This window comes from Lissotriton vulgaris, chromosome 5 (genome assembly GCF_964263255.1).
Source record: "Lissotriton vulgaris chromosome 5, aLisVul1.2, whole genome shotgun sequence".
Lineage (NCBI taxonomy): Eukaryota > Metazoa > Chordata > Amphibia > Caudata > Salamandridae > Lissotriton > Lissotriton vulgaris.
The window spans coordinates 1,059,156,460-1,059,183,353 of record NC_141693.1 but is presented as its reverse complement, the minus strand read 5'-3'; the positions used below and the strand labels follow the sequence as shown (position 1 = coordinate 1,059,183,353).

The following is a 26,894-nucleotide window of genomic DNA, read 5'->3' as shown; positions in this document are numbered from 1 at the left end:
GTGAGTGAGGGTGAGGGGTTGAGGGTGAGTGAGGATGAGGGGTTGAGGGTGAGTGAGGGTGAGGGTGAGTGAAGGTGGGTGAGGGGTTGAGGGTGATTGAGGGTGAGGCGTTGAGGGTGAGTGAGGGTGAGGGGTTGAGGGTGAGTGAAGAATTACAATACAATACAATACAATATACCAAGCCAGCTTCTCACACTAACTTTGAGGAATGTTTACAGTCTATAAAATACACAGAGTGAAGATAATGTATTCCAAATACTCTAAATCTGCTGTTCTCTAAACTATTAATGTATGATTTTGCCAGCATAACCAGTTAGAAGCCAGCAATGGCATTACAAGCAGGCAACGCACACATGCAGTACAGAGGCAAAACTCAGCCATTGCACAACCTGCACTAGCTAGAATCCAGCCAGCAGTTAACCAACCAACAACCTACGTGCAGCGCGGGCCCGCGTGCACACAAACACACCCACATAACACATAGAGTCAACCAACACACAAACAGACATCCAGCAAAGACTAAACACACAAGCCAACACACCCGGCACAGAACCGGCAACAGACCAGTAGTTTTAAATACAGTCGGCGTTTGGTGAGTGATTGGGGCACCATTTGGAAATGGTAATCTAAAATGGGGTACCAGCGTTTAATAATTAACGGCGCACTGCGGGGGGAGGCATAAGCATGAAAGACTGGTACACAGGCGAAACACAAGATGCCCTATGTGCGCCCCTACTTCTGATCCCCAGGCGTAGCCACACTGCAGACCGCGACACCGAGGGGACGGCATTGCCCACAGTGAGGTAGTGGTGTGTGGGACAACACACTGCTCCCCGGAGTCAAGTGTGCATTGTGACACAGGATACGACCTGGGGGATTCGTTGGCGCTGAACTAGATACTTGCTGAGGGTGTTGTGAGGCATAGCCGGAGACCTGAGGTGGGAAATCGGGGGCTCATCTGTTAACGGGTTCCTCTTCCCTGCCAAACTTAAAGTGATTTACTAAGCAAATTACCTATTCTTCAATACTCCGGCAGAGGCGTGGCACTGGCTGGAAGAGCGCCCCCTACCGAGGCTCTCTGGTGAGTTGATGCCGCACTTTGGGACAGCTCTGCCACGCTGCAGTACCAGACCCAGATTTAAGCACCGTATCGGAAGAAATAATACACGGTCGCAAACACAACACTTAGGCGCTTGTTGCCGTAGGGCATCGATCTGACAGTGACCGCTTCACAAACACTGGATTTGGAAAACTTGCAATGCCGAGACGGCGTCGGAGGCATAGAGAGATCGAAGGAACCTGCCGTGCGTCACTCGGCGGACTGTACTGATAAGGACAATACAACGGAATCGCAGGATTGGGGTGAGCCGCGGGGGAGGGGAGGGGAAGGCACACGTCAGAGGACATGGTGGGGAAGCAAAGCAAATGAGAGGAGCAAGGGAGAGAGTGGGGTGACAAGGGAAGAGTGAGGCGAGTGATGGAATGGGGTTACAAGTAGAAAGACATTGGCGAGGAGAGGCAGGAGAGAAAGAAAACAAGACGGACGGACGGAAGAGAGGGGAGGGGGGAGGAGAAATGCGACACGGAGGGAAGGGGAGGGGGCGGAGCGGGTTAAAATATACAAACCAAAAACAAGCCTTTCGCCGTAACACGGCGGGCAGGGGAGGGGGCGGGCAGGGGAGGGGGCGGAGAGGGGAGAGGTGCGACACGGCAGGATGTGACCGTTGCGGCGGTGTTACGCGGAAGGAAGTTAGACGGCGTTAGACGGAAGGAAGAGAGGGGAGGGGGAGGAGAAATGCGACACGGCGGGAGGGGGCGGAGCGGGTAAACAAAGACGGACGTGCACGCGCTTTTAAGGTCAATGCGCATGCGCATAAGCTCAATGCGCATGCGCATTGACCTTAAAAGTCACGGGCACTGCAAGGAATCGCCACGATTCCTTGCAGTGTAGATAAAGAGTGGATAAGTCGCAATACTCTCGCTTGCTCGATGCGCATGCGCATCGACAGGCGAGACCTAAAAATGAGTTGAAGATCATCTGCATAATTATATACAGTGACCTCCATATTCTGTAAAGCAAACACCAGTGGAAAAACATAGAGATTGAAAAGTAAAGGGGAAAGAGCAGACCCCTGGGGCACACCACAGTTGACATTACGTGGAGGGGCCGAGAAGGTGCCAAGATGGACAGTCTGAGTGCGGTCCTTCAGGAACGACTCGACCCAGGCTAATGCTAGCCCCCCTATCCCCGCCGCCCTGACACGTGATAACAGAATGTCGTGATCCACAGTGTCGAAGGCGGCGGATAAGTCCAGTAGGACCAGAATCTTGGGGGTATTGGTGTCGAGTCCTTCCCTGAGTTGGTCCATGACCGAAATCACCACCTTTGCTGTGCACCATGCCACAAATCTGTTCCACCTGCAGGCGTATACCGTTTTTGTGGAGGGACGCCTGGCTGCCAGAATGATGTTGCAAACTTCAGGAGGCAAGTCAAATGGCCTCAACTGTTGCCGCTCAATCTCCATGCATGGAGGTGGAGACTGGACAGGTTCGGGTGGAGGACCGTCCCCTGCTGCTGCGACAGAAGGTCCTCCTGAAGAGGCAGACGAACCGGGGGATCGACTGACATACCGAGTAGCTCGGGATACCAGTACCTTCGTGCCCAGTCCGGAGCCACAAGGATGACTTGTGCTCGGTCGCGCTTGATCTTCTTCAGCACTCTGGGCAGAAGAGGTATAGGCGGAAAGGCGTAAAACAGACCGCAGCTCCACTCGCGACGAAAAGCGTCTCCGAGCGAGTGCCGCCTTGGAAATTCCAACGCGCAGAACTGATGACATTGCGCGTTCTCTTCGGTGGCGAATAGATCTAACCAAGGCTCTCCCCAACGCAGAAAGAGGCCTTGCGCCACGTCCGAGTTCAGACGCCATTCGTGATCCATCGAGCACCGACGGCTGAGTTTGTCGGCCCTGGCGTTCAGAGAACCTGCCAGGTGTTGAACCACCAGAGTCACGCCCTGATGTTCCAGCCATTGCCAGAGGCGCAGAGCCTCCTGGCATAGGGTCCACGACCCCACACCGCCCTGTTTGTTGCAGTACCACATGGCGGTGGTGTTGTCCGTGAACACCTGCACTGCACTCCCTCGGACAGACGGGAGGAATGCTTTCAGTGCCAGACGGATCGCCCGCAACTCCAACAGATTGATATGGAGCCGGGACTCCGCCGGAGACCAGAGTCCTCTGATCTCCGCCTCTCCCAAGTGGCCACCCCAGCCCTGGAGGGACGCGTCCGTCACAACTACGTGCTCCGGTTGGGGAAGGGAGAGGGATCTGCCGTTGACCCAATCGCGGTCCGTGAGCCACCACTGCAGCTGTCTCGCAGTGCCCTCCGAGATCAGGACATGGTCGGAAAGGTTGCCCCGGTGCTGGGCCCACTGAAACTTCAGGTCCCACTGCAGAGCCCGCATCCGCCACCGTGCGTGATGCACCAGAAGGATGCAGGAGGCCATCAGCCCCAGAAGCCGCAGCGTCAGCCTGACCGAAACCCGGGATAACAACCCGAAGATCGGAATCAGGGCCTGAATATCCCGGACTCGCTGTTCGGGCGGGTAAACCCGAAACTGCGCCGAGTCGAGAACCGCTCCGATGAAAAGGAGCTTCTGAGAGGGGCACAGGTGTGACTTCGGCACATTGATGGAAAATCCCAGCCTGTGCAGGAGATCCGCCGTAGTCTGGAGGTGGTTGACGACTGCCTGGGGCGAGCCCGCCTTCAACAACCAGTCGTCTAGGTAGGGGAAGACTGAAACCCCTAACCTGCGCAGGTGAGCTGCAACCACCGCCATCACCTTCGTGAACACCCGTGGGGTGCTTGTAAGGCCGAAGGGGAGCATGGTAAACTGAACGTGCTCGAGGCCTACCGCGAACCGCAGGTAACGCCGGCAGGACGGGGATGTGGCAATACGCATCCTGCAAGTCCAACGCTACCATCCAGTCTCCTGGGTCTAGGGCAGCCAAGACCTGAGCCAGTGTCAGCATTTTGAACTTCTCCTTCCGGAGGAAGCCGTTGACGTTCCTCAGATCCAAGATAGGGCGTAGGCCCCCTTTGCCCTTCTTGGGTACCAGGAAGTAGTGGGAGTAGCAACCACGACCTACTTCTGGCCCAGGAACGCGCTCGATGGCCCCCTTGGCCAAGAGGGCCGAAACTTCCTCCTGCAGGAGCCGCAAATGATCCCCCGATACGCGGTGGTGTTGCGGTGGCATGGCTTGAGGGGTCGTCTCGAAGGGGAGGGAGTAGCCCCTTCGGACGATTTGCAGCACCCACCTGTCCGAAGTTACTGTGCGCCAGTGAGAGTGGTGATGGCGAACCCTGCCCCCCACTGGCGTCACATGGGCCGAAAAGCACGGACTAGGAGGGTTTAGAGGCGGATGCTGCGGGGGCAGGTGTGGACTGATTCCGCTTGCCTCCCCGACCGCCTCCACGGCGGTTTCCACGGCCGCCGCCGCGCTGGACGACAGTTTGCGGCGAGTGGCTGGCGGCACGCGTGGGGACGCCCCTTCCTTGACCACGAAAGGAGCGAAAGGCACCCACTTGCTGGCGCGGGGCCGAGAGGCCCAAGGACTTGGCCGTAGCCCTGGAGTCCTTAAAGCGCTCGAGCGCGTGGCCTGCCTTGTCGCCAAAGAGGCGACGGCCATCGAACGGCATGTCCATGAGGGTATTCTGGACATCAGCCGAGAAGTTGGCGGATCTGAGCCAGGCGTGGCGTCGAATCGCCACCGTCGCAGCCATCGCTCTGCCCAGCGAGTCAGTTGTATCCAGTCCGCACCTGATCAAATACTTTGCTGCGTCCCGGCCCTCCACTAGGGCTTGGCCGAGTTTGGCCCGTACCTCCAACGGACACTCTGGCAGCACTTCCGCCACCGTTTCCCATATATAATGGGTGTAACGGCCCAAGAGGCATGCGGTGTTGGAAGACCGCAGTCCTAAGCTAAGGGACGAGAATACCTTTTTGCCAAAGGCCTCGTACCTCTTGGATTCCCGGTCAGGGGGAGCCGACGGGAAGGCGGTCTGGGAGTTAGAGGCCTGGATAACCAGACTCTCGGGGGTGGGGTGGGTGGACAGGAAACATGGGTCGCCCGGAGCTGGGCGGTGGCGTCTGGCCACGTTCCTATCTACAGGCGAACCTGTAGCGGGCCTGGACCAAGTGCCCAAAAGAACATCCGACAAGGCCTCATTAAACGGCAGCATAGGCTCCATGGAGCATGACTGCGGCTTAAGGACCTCAGTGAGGAGGTTAGTCCTCACGGCCGCGACGGGGAGCTCAAGGCCCAACGCCATAGCAGCCCTCATCAACACCACACTATATGTTGCGCCCTCCTCCGAAGCCACGGAAGGAGGAGAGACGAATCCAGTGTCTGGAGAGGTGTCCAGGCCACTGGCCTCCCCAAGGTCTCCTGTCCAGTCCATGTTAGACTGACATTCCCTTGTCAGAGGGTCCTCAGACCCCTCCCAATCCTCCTCTCCCCCCATCTCCTGAGACTCAGGGTCGTAAGTGAATGAGGATGGTTCATAGGGATGGAAATCCCCGAACGGCGTCGAGATCGGCGCCGACAGGCTCCGTCCCGACGCCGGAACCCATACAGAGGAGGCATTGGGGACGGCGTCGGCCGAGGCCGACGCCAGAGGGGACACCACATGGACCGACCCCGGGGGGGTCGTAAGGTCCACCGGGGACGATCCAGCGCCCGACGAGGGCCGAACGGCACCCTGCGGCGCCGGGCCCGAAGGCACCGACGACGCCGGGACCGCTGAACCCTGCGGCGCCGAGCCCGAGGGCAGCGGCAACGTCGGGATCGTGGAGCCCTGCGGCGCCGGCGCCGAAGACGCCGGCGGCGTCGAGGCCGAAGCACCCGACGGCGTCGGGGTCGCAGCCCCCGACCCACTAGGGCCCCCAGACGGGTTCGCTGGGCCCGAAGGCGCCGCGGAACCCGTCTGAGAAGAAAGGGACCTCATGGCCATGAGGAAGCGCTCTATCTCCTCCGGCGTCGCGTTCAGCCCAGGGACCGGGGGTTATGGGGCCGAACGCGGCGCCCGCGACTCCTGAGGAGCCGCGTGGGCGGTGTCACCCGAACCCCCGGCCGCATCGCGCGAGCGTCGGGGGGGGGGGGGAGTCGGAAGAGCGATGATGTCTCTTCGACTTCTTATGCTTCTTACCTGACGACTTGGACCCGGAGGAGTGGCGCCGACTCCCGGAGCTGTGACGGCTCCGCCCCCGCGACCTGTCCCTCGACCTCCCGTGGGACCGGGACCGGGACCTCACACGGCGCGGGGCCGACTGGCGGATCTCGAGGCGCCTGCGGGACCGCTCCCGCCTGGCCTTCCTCGAGAGGGCCCGACAGTCGGAGCAGGCCTCGTCGTCATGGTCAACGCCCAAACACGTCAGGCACAGGCGGTGCGGATCTGTAATCGACATGAGGCGTTCGCACCCGTCGCAGTGCTTGAAGCCGGGCATCCCTAACGGCACCGTCGGAGTCGTGAAGACTTCGAAATAGATCAAAAGATCCAAAAAGTTAGTCAAAAAATGACTAGGGAACTGCTTTTTCCAGATCTGCGCTGGCTGGCGCGGAAAAAAGAAGAACTGACGTCAGCACGCGGAGGCGGCGTCTAAGTACTCCGACGGCGTCATCACGGCGCCCACGACGCCGACGACGGACGCGGAGCCGCAGACGACGCCTACCGACGCGCAAGGGTACTGCTACGCAAAACTTTCCGGATCCAGTCTGACGCCTGGGGATATTCTAAGGTAAGGAATCTATCACTAACGTGTCTCTTTCAGATGAAGCCTGAGCTAATTAAATGAAATGTACCCAGACAGACTACTTTGAGCTTTCCACCAGCTGGGTTCCGTGCAAGCCGCATGTTCCTACTATCCAGACTCAATGGAAGTTCAACTTCTAGAATGGTACATAGGATGAACTTATCCAAGTCGGAGCACAGAAGCATCAGCGCACTCTTCAATGGTTAAACAGCATCCCGACTCTAGAATTATTTGGGCGCAGATTAGAGGAAGTTTCAAAAGATAACTAAACCAACAGTTATGAGAATTAAGGTATACCTGGAAGATACATCCTCTACTCCAAAGGAAGATCATTCTCCTCCAAGTGCCCTTCTCATGATATGATTGAGGCCAGGTCTCTTCTACCCTTATGTCCCTACTGCGCCTGCTAACTTAAATCCAAGGTTGGGGTGAGATTCTTTTTGAAGGCCAGTGGTGATCTTCAAAAACCGTCATCCATTGGCTTCAGCCCCTTGAGAAATGCCCAATAAGTAAAATGGCAAGTCCTGCCCTGGATGCACCTACTTATAAACCGAAAAATATCCTGCTATTCTAATGAAGCTCCCAACAGCCTCCATATCACAGGATTTGAGAAATATTTCAAAGATATTTTCAGTTATGTGTGTTAAGTAACCCAACAGGACCAAGTATACAAAGAAAACGATAAAGTCAGCTACTCCTTTGTGGGCTTCCTCAAACCCTCAAATATTTATCCAAATTATTCCCAACTGAGGGTTTCACACTGCTAAGTCCTAAAATCCCAGACAAAAGGCACCCACTGTTGTTAAAACCATGTCTAAAAGTAACCCAGCATTATTTTGTGGTGAAACCTGGAACCATACGAGCCACCTAGCTGAGAGCAAGGTCACTAAGTGACAAGCTCATGTGTCTACAGTGCAAAGCTTCAGAAATAAAACTAAAGTTCAAAAACAGAAGTGGGCAGAAAAATTCACTGGTCATTTGGAGACTAAGTTTAATTCCCGCTATGATCTTTTGCAAAGGAAAGAAAAACTGTGAATTAAGTTTAACTAACCCACTGTGGGGGCTGGAGGGTAGAGTGGTTGCAACCATTGTAAACTATTTGAAACAATAAATGACAGGAAGGGCAGAAAGAGGGTAATGGAACTGACCTCATCATTCCAAGAGGTTTGTTTTTTTGAAACTTACATTTGTCCTATGACATTGGGGAATGGCTGGATCAGCCCGGTTTTATTGTTTGCATTCTGCTGCTTATGTTTTTGTTTTTCCAACTACAAACGTGCGGGACTGCAACTATCAGAATGCAAAGAATAAAGCAATACTAGATAGGCTACTCACACGTGACAGTGGACAAAACGAGAACTCTGGAAGCATTCACCAAGACCCATTTAAGATTCGTACAAACCACGTTTGAAGATTAGTTGAGCAGAGTAACAATACATGTGGTCATTCCCTAGTAATATCAAAACTGTTTAATTCCACTTTTGCTGTCCATTGGAGCCTTAGATTCTGCTATATTTATCACCCAGCAAACTAACCTCTATAATAGAGATGATTGTTGTGGTTCTGGTCCCCTTTCAAACAGGGCCATACCCTAGATCCCATTTTTGCTAACTCTGGTCTCATGGTCAGACCACTTTGTTCTCGCTTTTTAGGTCTCTGCATGTCTGCTTTGGCACACACTCCATCAGTAGGCCGATGTTATAAAGCTCAAATGTGGTCCAGGGTTACCCTTGCCACTTTTACGACTACTTTGAGTGCAAATTGCCCCTTTCTTAGTAGCTGTGCCAATTGAGCCAACTCCCAGGTAGAAGTATGAATTACGGAGTTTTCGGAGGGCATTGCACCCATGAAAAACTGTAATGCTACTCGCTCTCCGCCATCAGCGGAATGGTTTAGTGAGGAATTAAGGTTCATGAAGAAATCGCCTTGAGCATCTCTGGCACAGAAACAATAGCACATTCGACAAAGCTAAATACAGTGAGTCCCTAAAAGGACATCATTAACAAATCAATCACACTTGGAGGCAGTACTACGCACAGAAGATTGAGCATGCTCAGAACTCTTCACTGGAGCTTTTTCGGATTGTGAAATCCTTATCCTCTTCGAAGTGGGCTTCTTCCTCTATCAATCCCTTAGTAGTGAACTGTAACCAGATAGCACAATTTTCATTCAGAGAAGGTCACAAATATTTATGACTCCTTTCCAAAAGAAGTCAGAGAGTTCTCGTTTCCCAATATTTGGCCTTCACCACCTGTCTTGATGGATGGTTTCCTTAGTATCAACACCGCATCTGTGACAGAACTTAATGCCTTAGTAGCTAAAGTGAAATCTGGCTCTCTAGACCCTGCCCCACATGTGATGGAGTGTGGTTTGGAAGCCATTCTACCGACATTATGTGAACTGCTCAACCTATCGTTTAGGACCGCTCAAATCCCCTCGAAGTGGAAACATGAGACAGTTGTACTTCTTCTGAAGAAACCCACATTGAATCCTACCAAACCAGAAAACTGTAGGCCCATATGCCTGCTTCCGTTTTTCTCTATATTATCGGAAAAACATGTTTATCAGCATGGGATGAGGTATATGGAGGATAAAGAGTTTGTGCACAAGACCCTATCAGGGTTCTATCTTCAATACAGCACTGAGTCTGCATTATTGCTTGCTTCAGAGTCACTGAGACTCATTGCGGCTGCTCTGGTAATGCTGGATCTGAGTGCAGCCTTTGACACCGTATCCCCTGGCCTTCTTCTTAAGCTCTTTGGCGGTATGGTGTCGGGACATAGTTCTGAGATGCCTGGCCAGTTTTGTACAGGGCCGCACCTTCCATGTGATCCAAAAGCTCTGTGAATCTGACATCTCGTCACTGCAGCAGGGTGTGCCACAAGGCTCTGCTCTCATCCCAACCTTGTTCAATTTATATATGCGTCCCCTTGCTGATGCAATTGAGCTATGGTTTTAAAATCGCGTCACATGCCGATAACACACAGCTAATCATCACCTTGACACAAGATGAAGGCAGATTTGCAGATAGGTTTAGATCATGTCTTCTGGGGTTAGCAGAATGGATGGACCACAGCTGCCGTAAGTTGAATACTGAAATAAATGAGGTCCTGGTCTTGGGGAAACAACTCTGGATCTGGTCCACGGCATGGTGGCCTGATGACTTCGGACCAACCCCAACTCAAACAGAAAGTGAAGACCCTCAGAATCTGGTTTGATAACATGCTCTCTTTTGATAGCCAGCCAGCCTTATCAGGGGTCTGCTTTGGCATTTTAAAAGTGCTACGCAAGATCCTGGGTCTGCTCCCTGATGTGGCCAGGAAGACAGTTGTCTAAGCCCTCCTGATCTTCCGTCTGTACTACTGTCACGTTTTCTATCTCTGGACCATTGAAAGCAGTCTACATTTGCTTCAAAGAGTACAAAATGCTGCAGCTAGGCTGCTCATGAACATTCACAGATACTCTTTGAAGGGCTCAGCCCTTGCTAAACTCCATTGGTTTCCAATTTGGAAAACAATATCCTTCAAAGCCTTATGCGTTTGTCACAAGATTTTAAACCTGAAAGGACCCCAATATCTTTGTCCCTGATTAAGCCGTATCATTCTAGCAGATGTGTCAGGTCTACAGGAGCCGCACTCACTGTGATCCCTAGAGTAGAAAGAGCGTGAATGGGAGGTTGCTCGTTTAGCTTCCTGGCAGCTAAACTGTGGAACACCCTCCCAGCCAATCCAAGACAGCAAAACTCGGAAGTGGTCTTTCTGAAGAAACTTAAGACCTGATTTTTTTTAACCAATCCTAAATTGGCTTAGCTATGTGTTATCGAGCATTTTGGTGTTGGCACCATAGCAAGGGAAAACTCTGTATGAAGTAACCAGGCTTTACAAACTCACTAGCATAACATATCGACAGCCTGGGCACCTCTACATTTCAGGAGGAGCAACAGCCTTTTGCTGGCCGGTAAACCATAACCATTATCAGCAGCAGACTAGAAGAAACATATATTAAAATGTAAGTAAAGCTAATTTTAGTTGAAGGATATTGGATCTAGCGTCCTATGTTCTCCACCAAGGCTTCTAGTAAGCAGTTCCCTTGTACTCGGAGGGACTGCTGGCACTCAAAATTTGCATTTCTAGCATCTATCAGTCATGAAACAAGAGTAATGTGATGCCCACAGCGAGCCAGTGAGATAATAGTTACAATTGGATTTTCTTATGTGCTTTAACAGCTGGTATATACAAGGCCATCAGGTCTAGACCACTATTGAATATCAATGCCAATAGTCATGATGGCTGTGGAACTGGAGTATACCATGGGGAGGGGTCAGGACCATATCTGTTGGTGTGCAGCCCTTGCAGTAACTTTGACTGCCTTAATTAGGACCTTGAGGATCTCAATGACAGAATAATGCACAGAACCAGGTGTGGGCTCTATAGTGACAGAAATGGTTAACATACATTGATTAACACATCCTCTTAGTAACAACAGGCAAAGATCTCCTGCCAACATAATTAAACTGCCTAAGAAACACATTTCTACTGATATTGTTTATCTAGCACAACACCTATGGTCCACCTCAGGGAACTTATTTTGGAAGATTATCATCTCAGTGGATGAATATATAAACAAATAAATACTGGTGAAAGATCAGAATCAGGACAACCATGGCCCCAGTAAACTGGGAGCCCCCGACCCATTCATCGATGCAACTCCCAATACCTCCTAAGCAGGCCACATTTCTGACTAACTCTTGTGCCAGCTAACCAGCCTTTGCATTTGCATTTTTGGGTATCCAACGCTTTCAGATCTGATCATGCCCTTGTCCATTTCACCCTCAGATAAGGGCATTCCTAAAGTATAACCTATGACCAAGGACAGCTGTGCCGGACTAGAAATGTCAACAGACCTAAGGCAAAACATCTACTATATGCGCTCTGGGATAAACAAATCTCAAACAACAATCTCTGTCAATTCTTCCAAAACACTTGTAATAGGAACTGATGGTTGCTCTCCTAATCACCATCTTGGAGACAAACATACTGCTTGCTTTCCAAAGAAAGCAGCCTCTTGGCAAATCTGCAAACCCACTGTGAAACTCTGCCACCATATCTTTAGTTAGGAGCAACTCCATCATGTTTGCAGAGTTCATAGCCAACTCAAAACATCCCATCACTAAAGGTAACCAAGCATCTAAAGTCATTAGCTGTGCCTGGCAACATGCTCTTACTAATACAATTTACTTTCTCATCTTCTGTCCACTTATAATATAGGTCTACAATGAATACGTTTCATTTGGTGAAGGTTCCATGGGACCTCATGCATGCCCTCATTTCCTCGGTGCCCACAAAGCCCTATGCACATAAAGCCTAGAAAATAATCTTAGCTCCCATCCCTGCTGGAAATCATTGAAATTATGGTGTTTAGGCAAATGTCAGCACACCTGAACTGTAACTTTTAGTCAGGTTTTGTGGAGATCATGAAACTGAAGGAAAACTGCCTTGTTTCAGATACTAGGTCAATCCAGCATACTCAACCTCCATACCCCTTTTGGTGCGTTTGATACTGGGGGACCAAATTTCCTGGCATTCTTGACAACTTTTGACAATTAGGTGGTACAGACATATTTAGGCCCAAGTCTTGTCACTCAGACCACATCCACTAGGTCAAATTGAATGCCTTCCTAAATGAGTCATTTGAAATCACCTGTGGTTTTCCAAAGCCCTACATTGTTCCCAATACTTTTCATTACCTGCAGGATACCCAGTATCACATTCTGTTCCGCAGAAAGATTAGCTCACATAGAGGCAAAACAAATATCTCTACTCTACAAACGTAGATGGCACACAAAACACCACAAGATCATCTGTCACATGCATGTCTAACAACAATGCAGAGTAGCTAGCTGTGCCTTACTGCCATCAGTCCTAGGGGCTGAAGGCACACCCTGTAGTTGTTAGACTGACCTTTCACTAATAATAATAGAAGATTTGTAGAGCGCATTGTTACTCCTTTCGGAGTGTTCCTGTGCTGTAGATTCTGTACAGGCCGAGGAGAACAAAGCTGCACCCACGACTAAAGAATTTTGTTTGTCTAAAGAACCAGGTTTTGATTTTTTTTCCGGAAGATAGGTTCTGAGCACTCCAGTCTTAGAGATGGTACAGAGAGTTTCACATTTTAAATGCAGGAAAGCTAAAAGAACATCCTCCTAATCAAGCCTAATTGGGCAGGGGGATCTCAACAAGAGCAGCTCATGTAGATAGCAAGCTTCTTTCAGGATAGTGAGGTTTCACTAACAGAGTCAGGTATTGGGGGCCTTTCCCGTGAAGGATTTTATGGCAAAAGCACATAGGCTTGAAAGCTTTTCTTTTGAGAATAGGGTGCCAGTGGTGTTTGACAATGGCAGAGCTCATGCAAGAGCTCCTTGAAAGATTAAACAGCAGACATGCTGCTGCATTCTGCACTCTCTGAAGTTTTCCTGTTGTACTTTCTGAGAAAAACCAAAGTAGAGCACATTACCTGGCTATTACCAGTGCCTGGACTATAGATGTCCTAGCTGCTACTGGAAGGAGACTCGAGATTTTGCTCAGTGTTTTCCAATACACCAAAGCATTTTTCAGCTAGGCAAGACGCCAGGCTATCAAAACAGAGGTTGGCGTCAAACTCAAAGATGAGATTTTTTACTTTTGCCTTACGGGATAGAACTAGTCCAAGGGCATCTGGCCACCAAGCAGTGGACCAGATAGTAGGCTGTTTTCCTAGAACCAGTACCTCCATCTTTCCATCATTATTTTTAAGGTAGCTGATATCCATCCACTCCGCTACTGCACCCAGGCAGGATCTGGGTCGAGCTGCCGTGGCTCCCTCAACTATGGGTTGCATCACCATCACTTTCTCTCGAGTCCACGATATGGGGGTCACGGTCGATTATGAACTTTTATTCATACGCAATTTTTCTACCATCTACTTTGTTCCTGAGTTGGATGAAGTTAAAGTGTGCAAAGCTCTCTTACCCTCATGTCTGGCTTACTGGATGATTCCCGTCTTCTTTCCATCCTAGAGGATTTAATGCCCACCATCAGCAGCAAGACTTGTCCAATCCTTAACATCTCATTCTCCTTCAGGCAAGCACCGGAAGTTTGCACAAAAGTGCCTTCCTACTTCTCGCATTCCCAAAACAAAGGTTCAAGTGCCTTCTTATTTGAAGAGTTTCCACAATATCATATTGTTCCGTAGTCAGGTCAAGTAAATAGAAAAACACCTTGTCAAATAGTTGGCTAATTTCTTGAAATAGCAGGAATTTCTAGATGGCTAATACAAGTTTCTGGGCATGGCTCAGCATAGAAACTGACCTGCATGAGCTACAGGCTTGATATGACAAAGGTGTGACAGTTGGCCTGCTATTGTTGGACTTCTCAGAAAGTTTGCAAGTGAACTTAGTGAACAAAAAACCTGGCGATATTAGTCCTGACGAACTGTATAGCAGTTTTCTCAAACGGCTTCAAATGGAGAGGTTGAATATGATCACATGATGGTCAGTCTAGGTGACAGTAGGCGCACCTGGGGTGTAGGGCTGTCAAAAAATACTATGGAGTGCTTCATAAAATGCATGAAGCTAGGCAGGGGATGCTCCGGGAAAGGGAGGGAAGCTCTGAGCCATCCACGTCGGCCGACAGACAGGCGAAGGTAAAGAGCGACAATGCTTCTTCGCCTTCTTCTTGTGCTTCGACTTACCGAAGGAGAGTGAAGACTTTGAGGACGAGTGGTGGTGATTCCGCCATCCGGTCCAGCGAACTTCCTCGCGACCAGGACCTCGAACAATGCGGAGTGGACTGCTGGGTCTCCAAAAGCTTTCAGGGCCGTTGCCACAAAGACTTCGGGTTCATGGCCCGGCAGTCGGAGCACGACTTGGAATTGTGGTCGCGCTCCAAGCACCAAAGACACACGAGGTGCGGATTAGTGACCGACATCAGCTTGGGACAGGAATCACAGGGCATGAATCCGGTCCGACAAAGGGACATACCTCGTGCACCAGGAGTCGAATTCTTGAAAAAGATGTCGGCAAATGTCGTAAAAAATGTAGTAAAAAAAGACTAAGGGGCACGCTCACTCCAGATCTGCGCTGGCAGGCGCAGAAAAAAAGAACTGACATTAGCAGGCAGGGGCTGCGTCTAAGTAGACACCGCAATGTCATCCTGGCGACCAAGACACAGACGACGGAGTCGACTGCCGCCACCTACTGACGCGCAGGGGTACTGCTACGAAAACATTTAGCCGGATCAAGTCTGACGCCTGGGGGTAATTCTAAGGTAAGGAATCTATAACTACAGTCTCTTTCAGATAGAGGAGGCTAATTTTGTATTTAATTTGTGCCTAGCTGCATGAGTTGAGGGAGACAGGAGCAAAATGTACATACATCACTATTCGAAGCTGGCTCAGACCATTGAGTCTACAGGCTGTCAGGCCAAGTGAGCAACAGCGACATCTTTTTGGATATTTTACCTAAGAGGTGGTGTTTCGGGGAAGTAGAGATATATGTTCAAAAACAGGTTTGTTTGTTTTGAATTGGAAGGACCAGACTAAATTAAAGACAAAAGCTAATATGTTTGAAGTGTAGCAGGTATTTTCTGAGGAGTAAATAGGAAGTGTGGTTATAGTACAAGAATTTGCTAATGTAGTTTCGGAAAGTTTCGGAAATCCACACAATCGTGCACGCAAATTCTGCCTTTAGCCAAGTGATGAGATAATTTAGACCAACAAAAATTAAATGGTGAGTGCCCCTTTCTATTAGATATGATTTGAAAAAAGAAGCTGGATGAAAGTGCACAGAAGGTGTTTTTGAAGAACTAGAATCAATACTGTAGGTGTTTTCACTTGTTCTACCAAGGGTGACAACAACTGGCACTCATGCATTACTCTGAGAGATTTAAATGGCAACATTCAAGCCAAACACCTATTACCTGACATTAATCGTTTGATGGGTATGTGTGGATGCTGCTAAGGTGTTTTTGACTTTAGATCTGCGACTGGTAGAACAATGGACTGAGCTGGATCAAGATTTGAAGAACCATGTGAATTTTATAACAATGGAGTGTGATTTGCGGTTCAAAGGGGTATCTTTCACATTGGCAATCCAGTGGTTTTCAATGTCACATGCCTGAAAAGGTATGCACAATGTTTCTAAGATTATATTTCAGTGTTTTAACAGGATAATGAGTGTCATACCGAGGTTTAATTGTAAGTGTATAAAAGAAAGAGCAACTTGTTTCTCACTTTATATATAAAAGGGATACTTTCAGGTTTTGTTGAAAAAAGAAGAAGTGTAGATTTGAAGAGTTGCACAAAAAGGCATAGCTTTGAAGAGTTGCACAAAAAGGCACAGTTCCACATTCTTTGCATTACATTTCTTGGGCTACTGTCTTCTACAACAGTTCTACAAGTTCTGAGTAATCCTCGTTTAAACTCCTATTCCAAATATAGCAGCCCCCCAAATCTCCAGGCAGCTTTTTCTCCCACTTTACCATTACACATATTATCACTATTAGCCTTTTATTCCCCGTCATCTGACATACCATTCAACATACAGATGCGGGTGTAATGAAGCAATAACAGTCTTAAAGCACAGATAATGCTGTATAACACAAGCTGCAGCATACACAGATCCTTACCTCAGAACTTTGGTTGTGAGGAGCTGCCCTTTCTTTATATAAGACTTGTACACAGAATGGTCACTGACAAAGAACTGCGAAACATGCTTGAACTGGGCACGACCCACAATAGAGGCAGACAAACTAAAAAAAAAAAAAAGCTTTGTTATTGGTCACAGGTAAATCTATAAAGACTATATAGCTGAACAATGAAATTGAATTGACTTGAAGGTAACATCTTTAGACTTTTGGTTATGTTCATTAAAAACTACACTCCCACCTGATAAACACGCCTTGATCCTGGACCGATTTCACATAGCCTCTTATCAACTGTCCTTCTTGAATATCAGTAATGCATGTAATCTCACGATCTACCACTTTCTCAGTGCTCTTTGGATTTGTCCTGAGAAAAAACAATTATAAAATAAATATCAGTTAAAGAGCACACATTTTCCCATCACTGTGCTTTGCGCTTTAAATGTATGTGGCGAGAAGTACTTGGAATAAAACACTGATTTGGTATTGCCTAAATTCAAAATATCGTGTATGTCCCTCTAGATGGAACTTGTGAATTTTTATGTGAACAATACAGACCCTCTAATATTCCTTTGGAGCCAGATGGAACATCATTCAAGAAGAAAAAAGAAAGGGTAAGGTTTGGCCATGTTATGTGATGGAAGTGGTCTACACATTCTTTGAGAAACCTCATAGTATTTTGATTTATGAGATTCAGCCTTTTTAGGTCTCGGCTAAAAGACGCGCGTAAGCCGAGATCTTATGTCAGCGAGTAGCAGTCCCAGGAGACACTCCTGGCCGCGCGCAGGCGATTCTAAACTGGCACGCGCATTAGCACGAGCGCTGCGCGAGGCTCCCACACAACACACGCATACATAGAAACAGAAGCGCTCACGCACGCACATACATACAGAACCCCCCCACTCATATACACACACACACACACACACACACACACACACGCGCGCGCGCACCGGCCCCCCCTCTCCCCTTTAACTTACTGCTCCGCACCGGCAGGGAGAGTTGACGCTGCGGCTCCTATCCCGGGACTCCCTCTTGGTCAAGGGAGCCCCGCAACACGCGTGCAACGTCCTGTTGTCGGCCCCGGGGGCTCTCCACGCTCGCAGGAGCCCCGGGCCGCTCCACGCATTTCCTCCGCCTGCCTCCTCTTCCGGTCCGGACGCGGCTCCGCCCCCGTCGCAGGCGACCTTGCCTGACTTCCGGTGCGGCCGCGGCGGAATTCCGGGGGAAGTAAGTTATTGTATATTTGGCTGCTAAATGAAAGCGTGTCCATCTGCCACTGACATTTAAATTTACTAAAAATATGTGAATATGCCCTAAATCCAAATGTAAATTTAATTTAGCTAAAAACTATTATTATTTTAAGTGAAATTAATGTTTTCATGTAAATCAAAACCCATGCTGAACAGTTTGTTTCGGCATTACTGTTTGCATGTCATATTTTTATCTTTTTGAAGGAAATGTACTACTTTTGAGTAGAGAAGTAGTCTAAAGCGTGATTTAACACATGCTGCTCGAAATGTGAACTTGGCGTGGTACAGACAGCTTCAGTGTGTTTCCTTGTTTTCTCTGTTGTGACATTATGCACTAGTTCTAGCTGTGGAAGGAAGCTGTAGTGAGTGCAGAGTAGTGAGTGTGAGTAGTGAGTGTGAGTAGTGAGTGCAGAGTAGTGAGTGCAGAGTGCAGAGTAGTGAGTGCAGAGTAGTGAGTGCAGAGTAGTGAGTGCAGAGTAGTGAGTGCAGAGTAGTGAGTGCAGAGTAGTGAGTGCAGAGTAGTGAGTGCAGAGTAGTGAGTGCAGAGTAGTGAGTGCAGAGTAGTGAGTAGTGAGTGCAGAGTAGTGAGTAGTGAGTGCAGAGTAGTGAGTAGTGAGTGCAGAGTAGTGAGTAGTGAGTGCAGAGTAGTGAGTAGTGAGTGCAGAGTAGTGAGTGCAGAGTAGTGAGTGCAGAGTAGTGAGTGCAGAGTAGTGAGTGCAGAGTAGTGAGTGCAGAGTAGTGAGTGCAGAGTAGTGAGTGCAGAGTAGTGAGTGCAGAGTAGTGAGTAGTGAGTGCAGAGTAGTGAGTGCAGAGTGCAGAGTAGTGAGTGCAGAGTGCAGAGTAGTGAGTGCAGAGTGCAGAGTAGTGAGTGCAGAGTGCAGAGTAGTGAGTGCAGAGTGCAGAGTAGTGAGTGCAGAGTAGTGAGTGCAGAGTAGTGAGTGCAGAGTAGTGAGTGCAGAGTAGTGAGTGCAGAGTAGTGAGTGCAGAGTAGTGAGTGCAGAGTAGTGAGTGCAGAGTAGTGAGTGCAGAGTAGTGAGTGCAGAGTAGTGAGTGCAGAGTGCAGAGTAGTGAGTGCAGAGTAGTGAGTGCAGAGTAGTGAGTGCAGAGTAGTGAGTGCAGAGTAGTGAGTGCAGAGTAGTGAGTGCAGAGTGCAGAGTAGTGAGTGCAGAGTGCAGAGTAGTGAGTGCAGAGTGCAGAGTAGTGAGTGCAGAGTGCAGAGTAGTGAGTGCAGAGTAGTGAGTGCAGAGTAGTGAGTGCAGAGTAGTGAGTGCAGAGTAGTGAGTGCAGAGTAGTGAGTAGTGAGTGCAGAGTAGTGAGTGCAGAGTAGTGAGTGCAGAGTAGTGAGTGCAGAGTGCAGAGTAGTGAGTGCAGAGTGCAGAGTAGTGAGTGCAGAGTGCAGAGTAGTGAGTGCAGAGTAGTGAGTGCAGAGTAGTGAGTGCAGAGTAGTGAGTGCAGAGTAGTGAGTGCAGAGTAGTGAGTGCAGAGTAGTGAGTGCAGAGTAGTGAGTGCAGAGTAGTGAGTGCAGAGTAGTGAGTGCAGAGTAGTGAGTGCAGAGTAGTGAGTGCAGAGTAGTGAGTGCAGAGTGCAGAGTAGTGAGTGCAGAGTGCAGAGTAGTGAGTGCAGAGTAGTGAGTGCAGAGTAGTGAGTGCAGAGTAGTGAGTGCAGAGTAGTGAGTGCAGAGTAGTGAGTGCAGAGTAGTGAGTGCAGAGTAGTGAGTGCAGAGTGCAGAGTAGTGAGTGCAGAGTGCAGAGTAGTGAGTGCAGAGTGCAGAGTAGTGAGTGCAGAGTAGTGAGTGCAGAGTACTGAGTGCAGAGTAGTGAGTGCAGAGTAGTGAGTGCAGAGTAGTGAGTGCAGAGTGCAGAGTAGTGAGTGCAGAGTGCAGAGTAGTGAGTGCAGAGTAGTGAGTGCAGAGTAGTGAGTGCAGAGTAGTGAGTGCAGAGTAGTGAGTGCAGAGTACTGAGTGCAGAGTACTGAGTGCAGAGTAGTGAGTGCAGAGTGCAGAGTAGTGAGTGCAGAGTAGTGAGTGCAGAGTGCAGAGTAGTGAGTGCAGAGTAGTGAGTGCAGAGTAGTGAGTGCAGAGTAGTGAGTGCAGAGTGCAGAGTAGTGAGTGCAGAGTAGTGAGTGCAGAGTAGTGAGTGCAGAGTAGTGAGTGCAGAGTAGTGAGTGCAGAGTAGTGAGTGCAGAGTGCAGAGTAGTGAGTGCAGAGTAGTGAGTGCAGAGTAGTGAGTGCAGAGTAGTGAGTGCAGAGTAGTGAGTGCAGAGTAGTGAGTAGTGAGTGCAGAGTAGTGAGTGCAGAGTAGTGAGTGCAGATTAGTGCGTGCAGAGTGCAGAGTAGTGCGTGCAGAGTGCAGAGTAGTGAGTGCAGAGTAGTGAGTGCAGAGTAGTGAGTGCAGAGTAGTGAGTGCAGAGTAGTGAGTGCAGAGTAGTGAGTGCAGAGTGCAGAGTAGTGAGTGCAGAGTGCAGAGTAGTGAGTGCAGAGTGCAGAGTAGTGAGTGCAGAGTGCAGAGTAGTGAGTGCAGAGTGCAGAGTAGTGAGTGCAGAGTGCAGAGTAGTGAGTGCAGAGTGCAGAGTAGTGAGTGCAGAGTGCAGAGTAGTGAGTGCAGAGTAGTGAGTGCAGAGTAGTGAGTGCAGAGTAGTGAGTGCAGAGTAGTGAGTGTGCAGAGCAGTGAGTGCAGGTTCAGAGTGGTGTGTATTGGCAATGTAAATGACAATGCCATTTATTTATGAATTAAAGAAAAAAAAGAAATGTCATGAACAATGCCAATTGCTCTACCTTTAATGATGCAGAGACCATTGCATTGCAAATGCTTGTTTTAAAATTGGAAATAAATAAGAGGGACATCTCTTAACTGTAGCCTCTTAACAGTGGGAGAATCTAAATCCAGCTAAGATGAGGAACATATGGCTTGTATTTTCTGAAAGCTCTTCCACAGTCTCACTAAGTGTTACAAGTCTGATAGTTTTCACCCTAAACAAAAGGATGGGATGGGGACTATGGTCACCATGTGGGAGTAGGTGGGCATTTGTCCAAACTCTGAATGGCAGGTTATAACACAATGAGTCTGGTGTCTGCACAGTCACCACCTGCGCTCATGGAACCAGACAATATGAGATTGTTTCTCAACTGTTGATGAATTTCTGCTCACATGATAGTGCTCCCTCTTCTTTTAACTACTCCTAGAAAATGACAGTGCATGGTGAAGATGGCACTAGAGTTGTGGATAAGTGATCACCATCTCTTCCTACTGTAGCTTGCTTCTGCCAGAACCTGGATTTTCATTGATTGGGGTTACAGAAACTGAAGTAGCATTGGAAAAGGAAAAGACAAAAAGTGCCACTTGGCAGCATGAAGGCTGTATAAAACATCAAATTATATTATTAGTTTAATTTAACCATTGCAACTGGATCTGATAACATTCCTGTAAGACAGCTTGGAGAACCTGATAACTAATGATTCAGTGGCCACAAACATGTTATTTGTACTTGGGTAAGTTAAAGCTGAACTTAAAGCTCAGTGTTCAACTCAATCTGTTCTTAAATAATTTCAGTGGCTTGTGACCACGTAAAAATGGGTGCGTAAATGTACCTGTCCCTATTCTACCCTACATGAATGTTTGGGATTTTTTGTACCGTGCTTCTTGGTCATTTAGATACACAGATTTCATGATAATCTGAGTTTGTCGAACATCACAAATGTTTAGTTACAGAAGTAAATAATAGCTGCAGCCTGCTGAACATTTCTTGAACTTCAGATATTAAAAGAGCTGAAGTTCACACTATTAAACTTTTGGAAACTGCATTCGATGAAGGACTAATAGCCTTTAGCTGCTTTTTAGGTCAAGCTTTTGAGAGCTGTTATACAGTTTGTATATACTTCCTTGTGGGCTTACAGCCTGCCCGCTGCTTTAGATTTGTTTGTTTCAGGGTCCTTTAAAAACCCTTGCTTGCTTGTGGTCAATCTTCCCTCTTTGTCCCTCCTTTTAGTCTTTCGTTTCCGCCCACAGAGCAGGGACCAAGTAATATATCTTTATGCTTTGGTTGTTTGTCATGAGTGGTCAGCTGTGGATGCGTGTTCAGCTTTGGCACCTGTATTTTATTACATTTTCCCTTCCGCTCTCTCCTTCCCCCGTTGTTGCTACAATCCTTCCGGCACCTCCCACACCATTGCTTGTTTATATCTGCCCTAATTCCTAAATTATTTGTATTAACGAAAACACGCAATTGTGCTGGGAAATGTCGTGCTGGAGGTTTGTCTGTGGTTGGTCAAACTGGAAACTACATTTCTCATCAGCTTTCAATTCCATGCACAGGCAATGATGCTGAGGAGACTCGTAAAGTGATGACACCAACGTCCCACTGCACACCAGTGAATGTTAAATACTGGTTGACTGAACGTACCGATCGTTCATCGACCGGCAGACAGGAAATAGTATAGGTGTGCATGCAGTAATCATAGGGCCCGATACAAATCTTAACCCTCTCCCTTGAAGATATAAGTGGGGGAGGGTTAAGATTTGCATCGGGCCCTATGATTACTTAGTGGTCTAGGACAAGTGTGGTCCACTCGTTTTTACATTAAGGCAACTTGCAGCTAACAAGCACAGCAGGGAGGAGTTTGTCCATTTTAGTCACTACGGGCAGATTATGATAGACAAAGGATACGACTGGGTTTAAAAACACGATAAACTCTTCCCTACAACCATATATATTTCCTTCGCATATAATACAATAAGTACCTTGAATATGTTTATGTATGCTTGGTCTACATGTTTCAATGGTTTAAGTCCATGAGTAGCACATCCATGAAGTGGCAATGTAAACCATAATCTTACACCTTAGCTGCTTTGGAACGTCCAGCTCCAGTGCTGAACGTTCCATTGCGCAGGTGCAGTTGGAACGTCCAACGGCCGACGGCAGCACTCCCGAGGTAGTGGTGCAGTCGGCCGCTAGTATAGGCGCAGCGCTTAAGAGGCTAAACATCAGAATACGCCTAAAATTAAGAAAAGCATGATTCCTCTACGAGCTCTGTGGTGACTGCTACTGACATTGGCCATGTCCAGATATTACTTTTTTCAATAGATTGCCCTGCCTCTCCTCCTAGCCCTTTTTTAGTGTGTGACTACATGGGAGTATCATGGGAAACAACTGTTACAACGCATGCCTTTACCCCGCATGCCATTACAATGAAATGGCTTGCTGTAGAGGGGTATAATGTGTTGGATTTAACTCCAACACCTTCCCTACTGTTGCACAGACTGGAGTTGGCATAGCAAATTATACTATTCCAAACTTTAGCACCCCCCGACAGCAAGTCGTTGTAACAACTTGCGTTGTAATGGCATGCGGGGTAAAAGCATGCATTGTAACGTCATACAAACAAGTATCATTGGTGTGCCAGCATACCCAGCTTGGACCTACCGTGTTTGAAGTAAGCTTTCCCAAAAGGCATCCATCAGGTATAGTCATTAAATTTACAAATAATACAAAATTAGATTTGGCAAAGCAAAATACTATCTCTTCTAAGAAGCCAAGGATTATCGGAGTGCAAATCTTCCATCCCAAAGGTTTGTTAGAGGTGGGTAATCACCACCAAAACCCTTGCCTACTATGGATTGCAGTACACATTGACATGGTCTTTTGTACAGATTGTTAATCACACTATCAGTAAGCTGCAGTTTTATTCAGCAAAATTGTTTGTGCACATCTTCAAAGTTACTTCATAGTTTAAAATACAGTATCAACAGTATTTCTCAATTTTCTGCACTCTGAATAGGTTTTTGAAGTGTTTTATTTGCAGATTTGTTTTTAAAGAGCTTCAGCAAAGGGATTGTTTCGTTTTTAATGCTTTCGGGAATGTAATATGTCTTGGCTTAACATGCCCCTGTTATATCTAATCTCACTAAAACTCATTTTTTTTCCATAATCACAAATGAAAGCACTTCCAGATATCTAAGTTTAGACTACCAGTTGTACAAAAAACACTTTAATAAGTACTTCCCAATGCAGTGCTATATTGCATCGATTAGTGTCGAAGCATATTTGTTAAAGAAATACACTTTTTTGAATTATAAAGAGACAATATAATATTTTTATTAAATAGCACAGAAGCCCATCCTTATTATACATGGGCTTAACACTGCCACATTTACAAACCCTGCCTTGTCACTTCTTATATACTTATACTTCCTGGTTCCTCAATAAAATACACTTTTCCCACTTTTGTGTGATTCCCTTCCCCCTTTGATCATTGATCCCTTTTCATATTTATAACTATCAGGTTTATATACCAGTCACCTTTTATATGCCCACCGTGGTTCCTTGGATATATTCCTCCTAGTTGTGAGTGCTTCACCTCTCTATTGATACACAGTCCCTGGTTCTTTCATGGTAGCCCCCTGCCTAGTCCACTCTGGTAATCCTAATAGGCCTTCTGGCATACTCCCCCTTATTAAATGGAATATGTTACTTACCTTGTAAGCATCTATTCGTAGTGCGTTGTGCTGTGTAGTCATATGCTGCGGCCATTGCTCTATTGGGTGAGATTATGGTCTACTCCGGAACTTGCTGATTATAGAGCAGGCTTACTGGAAGTCAGGGAGTTGGACTCTTAACTCAATTAAGTGGCTGAGACATGTATCCTATTGGTTCATAAAAATAGGTCTATCACACTTCTGGGAAACACCAGCTACATCAATTACCTCGCCAAACATCTGTAAGAACCAGGTAAAATCTGCCTACTGGAATTATGTGAACACCCATGTATACGAACGTGCCACTGGTATCTTAACGCACACATTCCTGCAATTTAAGGATCACCCCTCGTTTGAACATTTTATGGACGAAATTGAGCCACCCCTGGCTAAATCCGTCTACCTCCAATTTAGATACGGGGTTTTACAGATAAACGCAAATACTTGCCGGTGGGGAGGGGCAAGTAAAGATCCATATTGTAATTCTTGTGACTTAAAACTGAAAGAAGACGAGGCTCATATCCTCTTTTTTTGCCCGTTATATGTATTATCTCGCAAAAATGGATTATACCCCTTTGCAAAAACTTGGGGATACGTTCATACAAAGAGGCAGAGCGTATACTTAGATCCTCGAACAGTAGGCTAATAGTATTTGGCTTGAGTAGGTATCTCCACGGTGTTTGTATAATTAGAAAGAAACTTGGAATGTTAATGTAGGAAAAAACTGTTTTTACTCTCTGGCTTTTTAACTATTTATAATTGTATATAATTGTTCTTAATATTTGACTTGGTCTAGTAAAAAACCTGGTATGTATATTCTCTTTTAAACACATGAGCAATGAATCACTTTACAAATTTTTTCATGTAATGATGGCCCTGGACCTACCTTATGCATCTTGCACCTATTTGCACTTTTGCACATTATGAATGATTGTAAAGTTTTATCAATTGTAACAAATTTTTTATGACAATTATGTGTATTATATGTGTGTGTTGGCTTTATGACAGTGTCGAATAAAAGCTTTTACAAACAATATGCCTAGCATTATATTGTCATCTAGTGGTGGGCTCGGAAGATTACAAGTTGCCTTTGAGTTACGAGGTATAGTGACCCCATCTCCGGTGTGTGTATAGCGCATTTTGCTAGATAGTTTTTTTACACCATCGGGTCGGGTTCGGATATCATTATAGCAGCTCTGGGACCGAAGCTTCAGTCTACACCTAGGCCTTCTTAGGCTTTCGGTATTCTCTCCGAACTGATAAACCTCAGATCCGGAAGACAGAAACTGGTGATATCTTTATATGCATGATGCCCGCCCGGGCCCGCCGTTTTTCAACTTCTTCATCTCTATTCTACAGGACTAAGTCTACGAGCGATGTAAAGTACACCCTTTAGTTTTTGTCCTAACTGCCAAGCTAAATATTCTAGACAGGGCTTACATAAAGTATGCAATCTATTTTTTATCTACCGAGCACGATAAAAAACATACTTTGAGGCGTGCTTAGTGTTCAGATCGAAAAAGAGCAATTCCCCATTCTAAAGCCCGTACCAGGGTAGGATGGGTGGTACCTTCATCTTAATGAGACTTGTTTACTTTGCTTCACACGTCATGTGACTGCAATTTGACAAACTTTTTATTTTGTGTGCAGTTTACTAATTTTTTTTAAATGGATGCAATTTGGACTGGATATAACCTTACACATATTCAGGAATTAAGCTATAATTCAACCAATAGGGATAATGAGCTGCATAGCTTCACACTTATAAGGTCACAAAAGCGAGACCTATTGCCCATGCCAATGCTTGTTCAATTTCGGACAGGAAGCAAAAATAAAAATATTTAGACACTGTTAGACCTTGCATCTTTTGGCAATGATTCCCAGCCTTTTTGTTTCTGACCTCCTGCTGTTTGACTATGTGCTGAACTTAATTTTTGCTTGAGTGAGCACTTTTTCACTGTTGACCAGTGCTAACGTACTGGTGCTCTGTGTCTAAACTGTAATGGCATTTGGTTTCTCTGTGATTGACATATCGGATTTAGTATTAAGTTCCTAGTACAGTGCATTGTGTGTACCCAGGGCCTGTAAATTAAATGCTACTAGTGGCCAGCAGCACTGGTTGTGCAACCCACATGAGTAGCCCTTCAAAACTATCTCAAGCCTGCCACTGCCCCCAATAGATTGGGGGCAGGTTTGTGGAAGCATTTCTAAGTGGAGAGGAGTTTACTGGACCTAGGGGGAAGTGGACATGACAAGGTACCCCGCCATGAAGGAGGCCCTGATTAGGGGATATGGGCTGACCTCAGAGAAAGCCCGGCTGGAGAAACTCTGTGACCAGCCTGACTCCGTGTGAAGCGGTCGCTCCACCCTTCCTCCTGAACCCATAGCGCTGCTACTGGTATCGTAGCGCTGCTCCCCCACTACTGCCATACTTTAAAATCATTTTAATCGAATTTGTACCCGCTCTGTTGCGTAGCGCTCCGCTTTGCTTTGTGTGTTTAGAAAACTTAAACTGTGATCGCTCCGCATTGCTTTGCCTGTTTTGCATATTTGAGCTGTGTACGCTCCGCATTGCTTTAACATTTTTATTTAATTGGAATTGTGCCAGTGTGTTCCACCGCCAGCTCGCATTGCCCCTGAGCACAATCGCTAGCAGATTGCACCCACAGCGTCCTGTTGGCCT

The 26,894-nt window shown here is 47.4% G+C and overlaps 1 protein-coding gene across 4 annotated transcripts in view; it reads right to left on the bottom strand.

Annotated features, from left to right (window-relative positions):
• The window catches only part of PDCD11 (programmed cell death 11), a 640,465-nt gene that overhangs the window by 88,092 nt on the left and 525,479 nt on the right, over positions 1-26,894 (bottom strand). For all 4 annotated transcript variants that reach the window (XM_086922722.1, XM_086922723.1, XM_086922724.1 and 1 more), the window contains exons 27-28: positions 16,733-16,855; positions 16,474-16,596 (exon numbers count right to left, since the gene is read on the bottom strand). In XM_086922722.1, the coding sequence (XP_086778848.1) occupies positions 16,474-16,596; positions 16,733-16,855 (246 nt within the window). The remainder of the gene's footprint in view (positions 1-16,473; positions 16,597-16,732; positions 16,856-26,894) is intronic.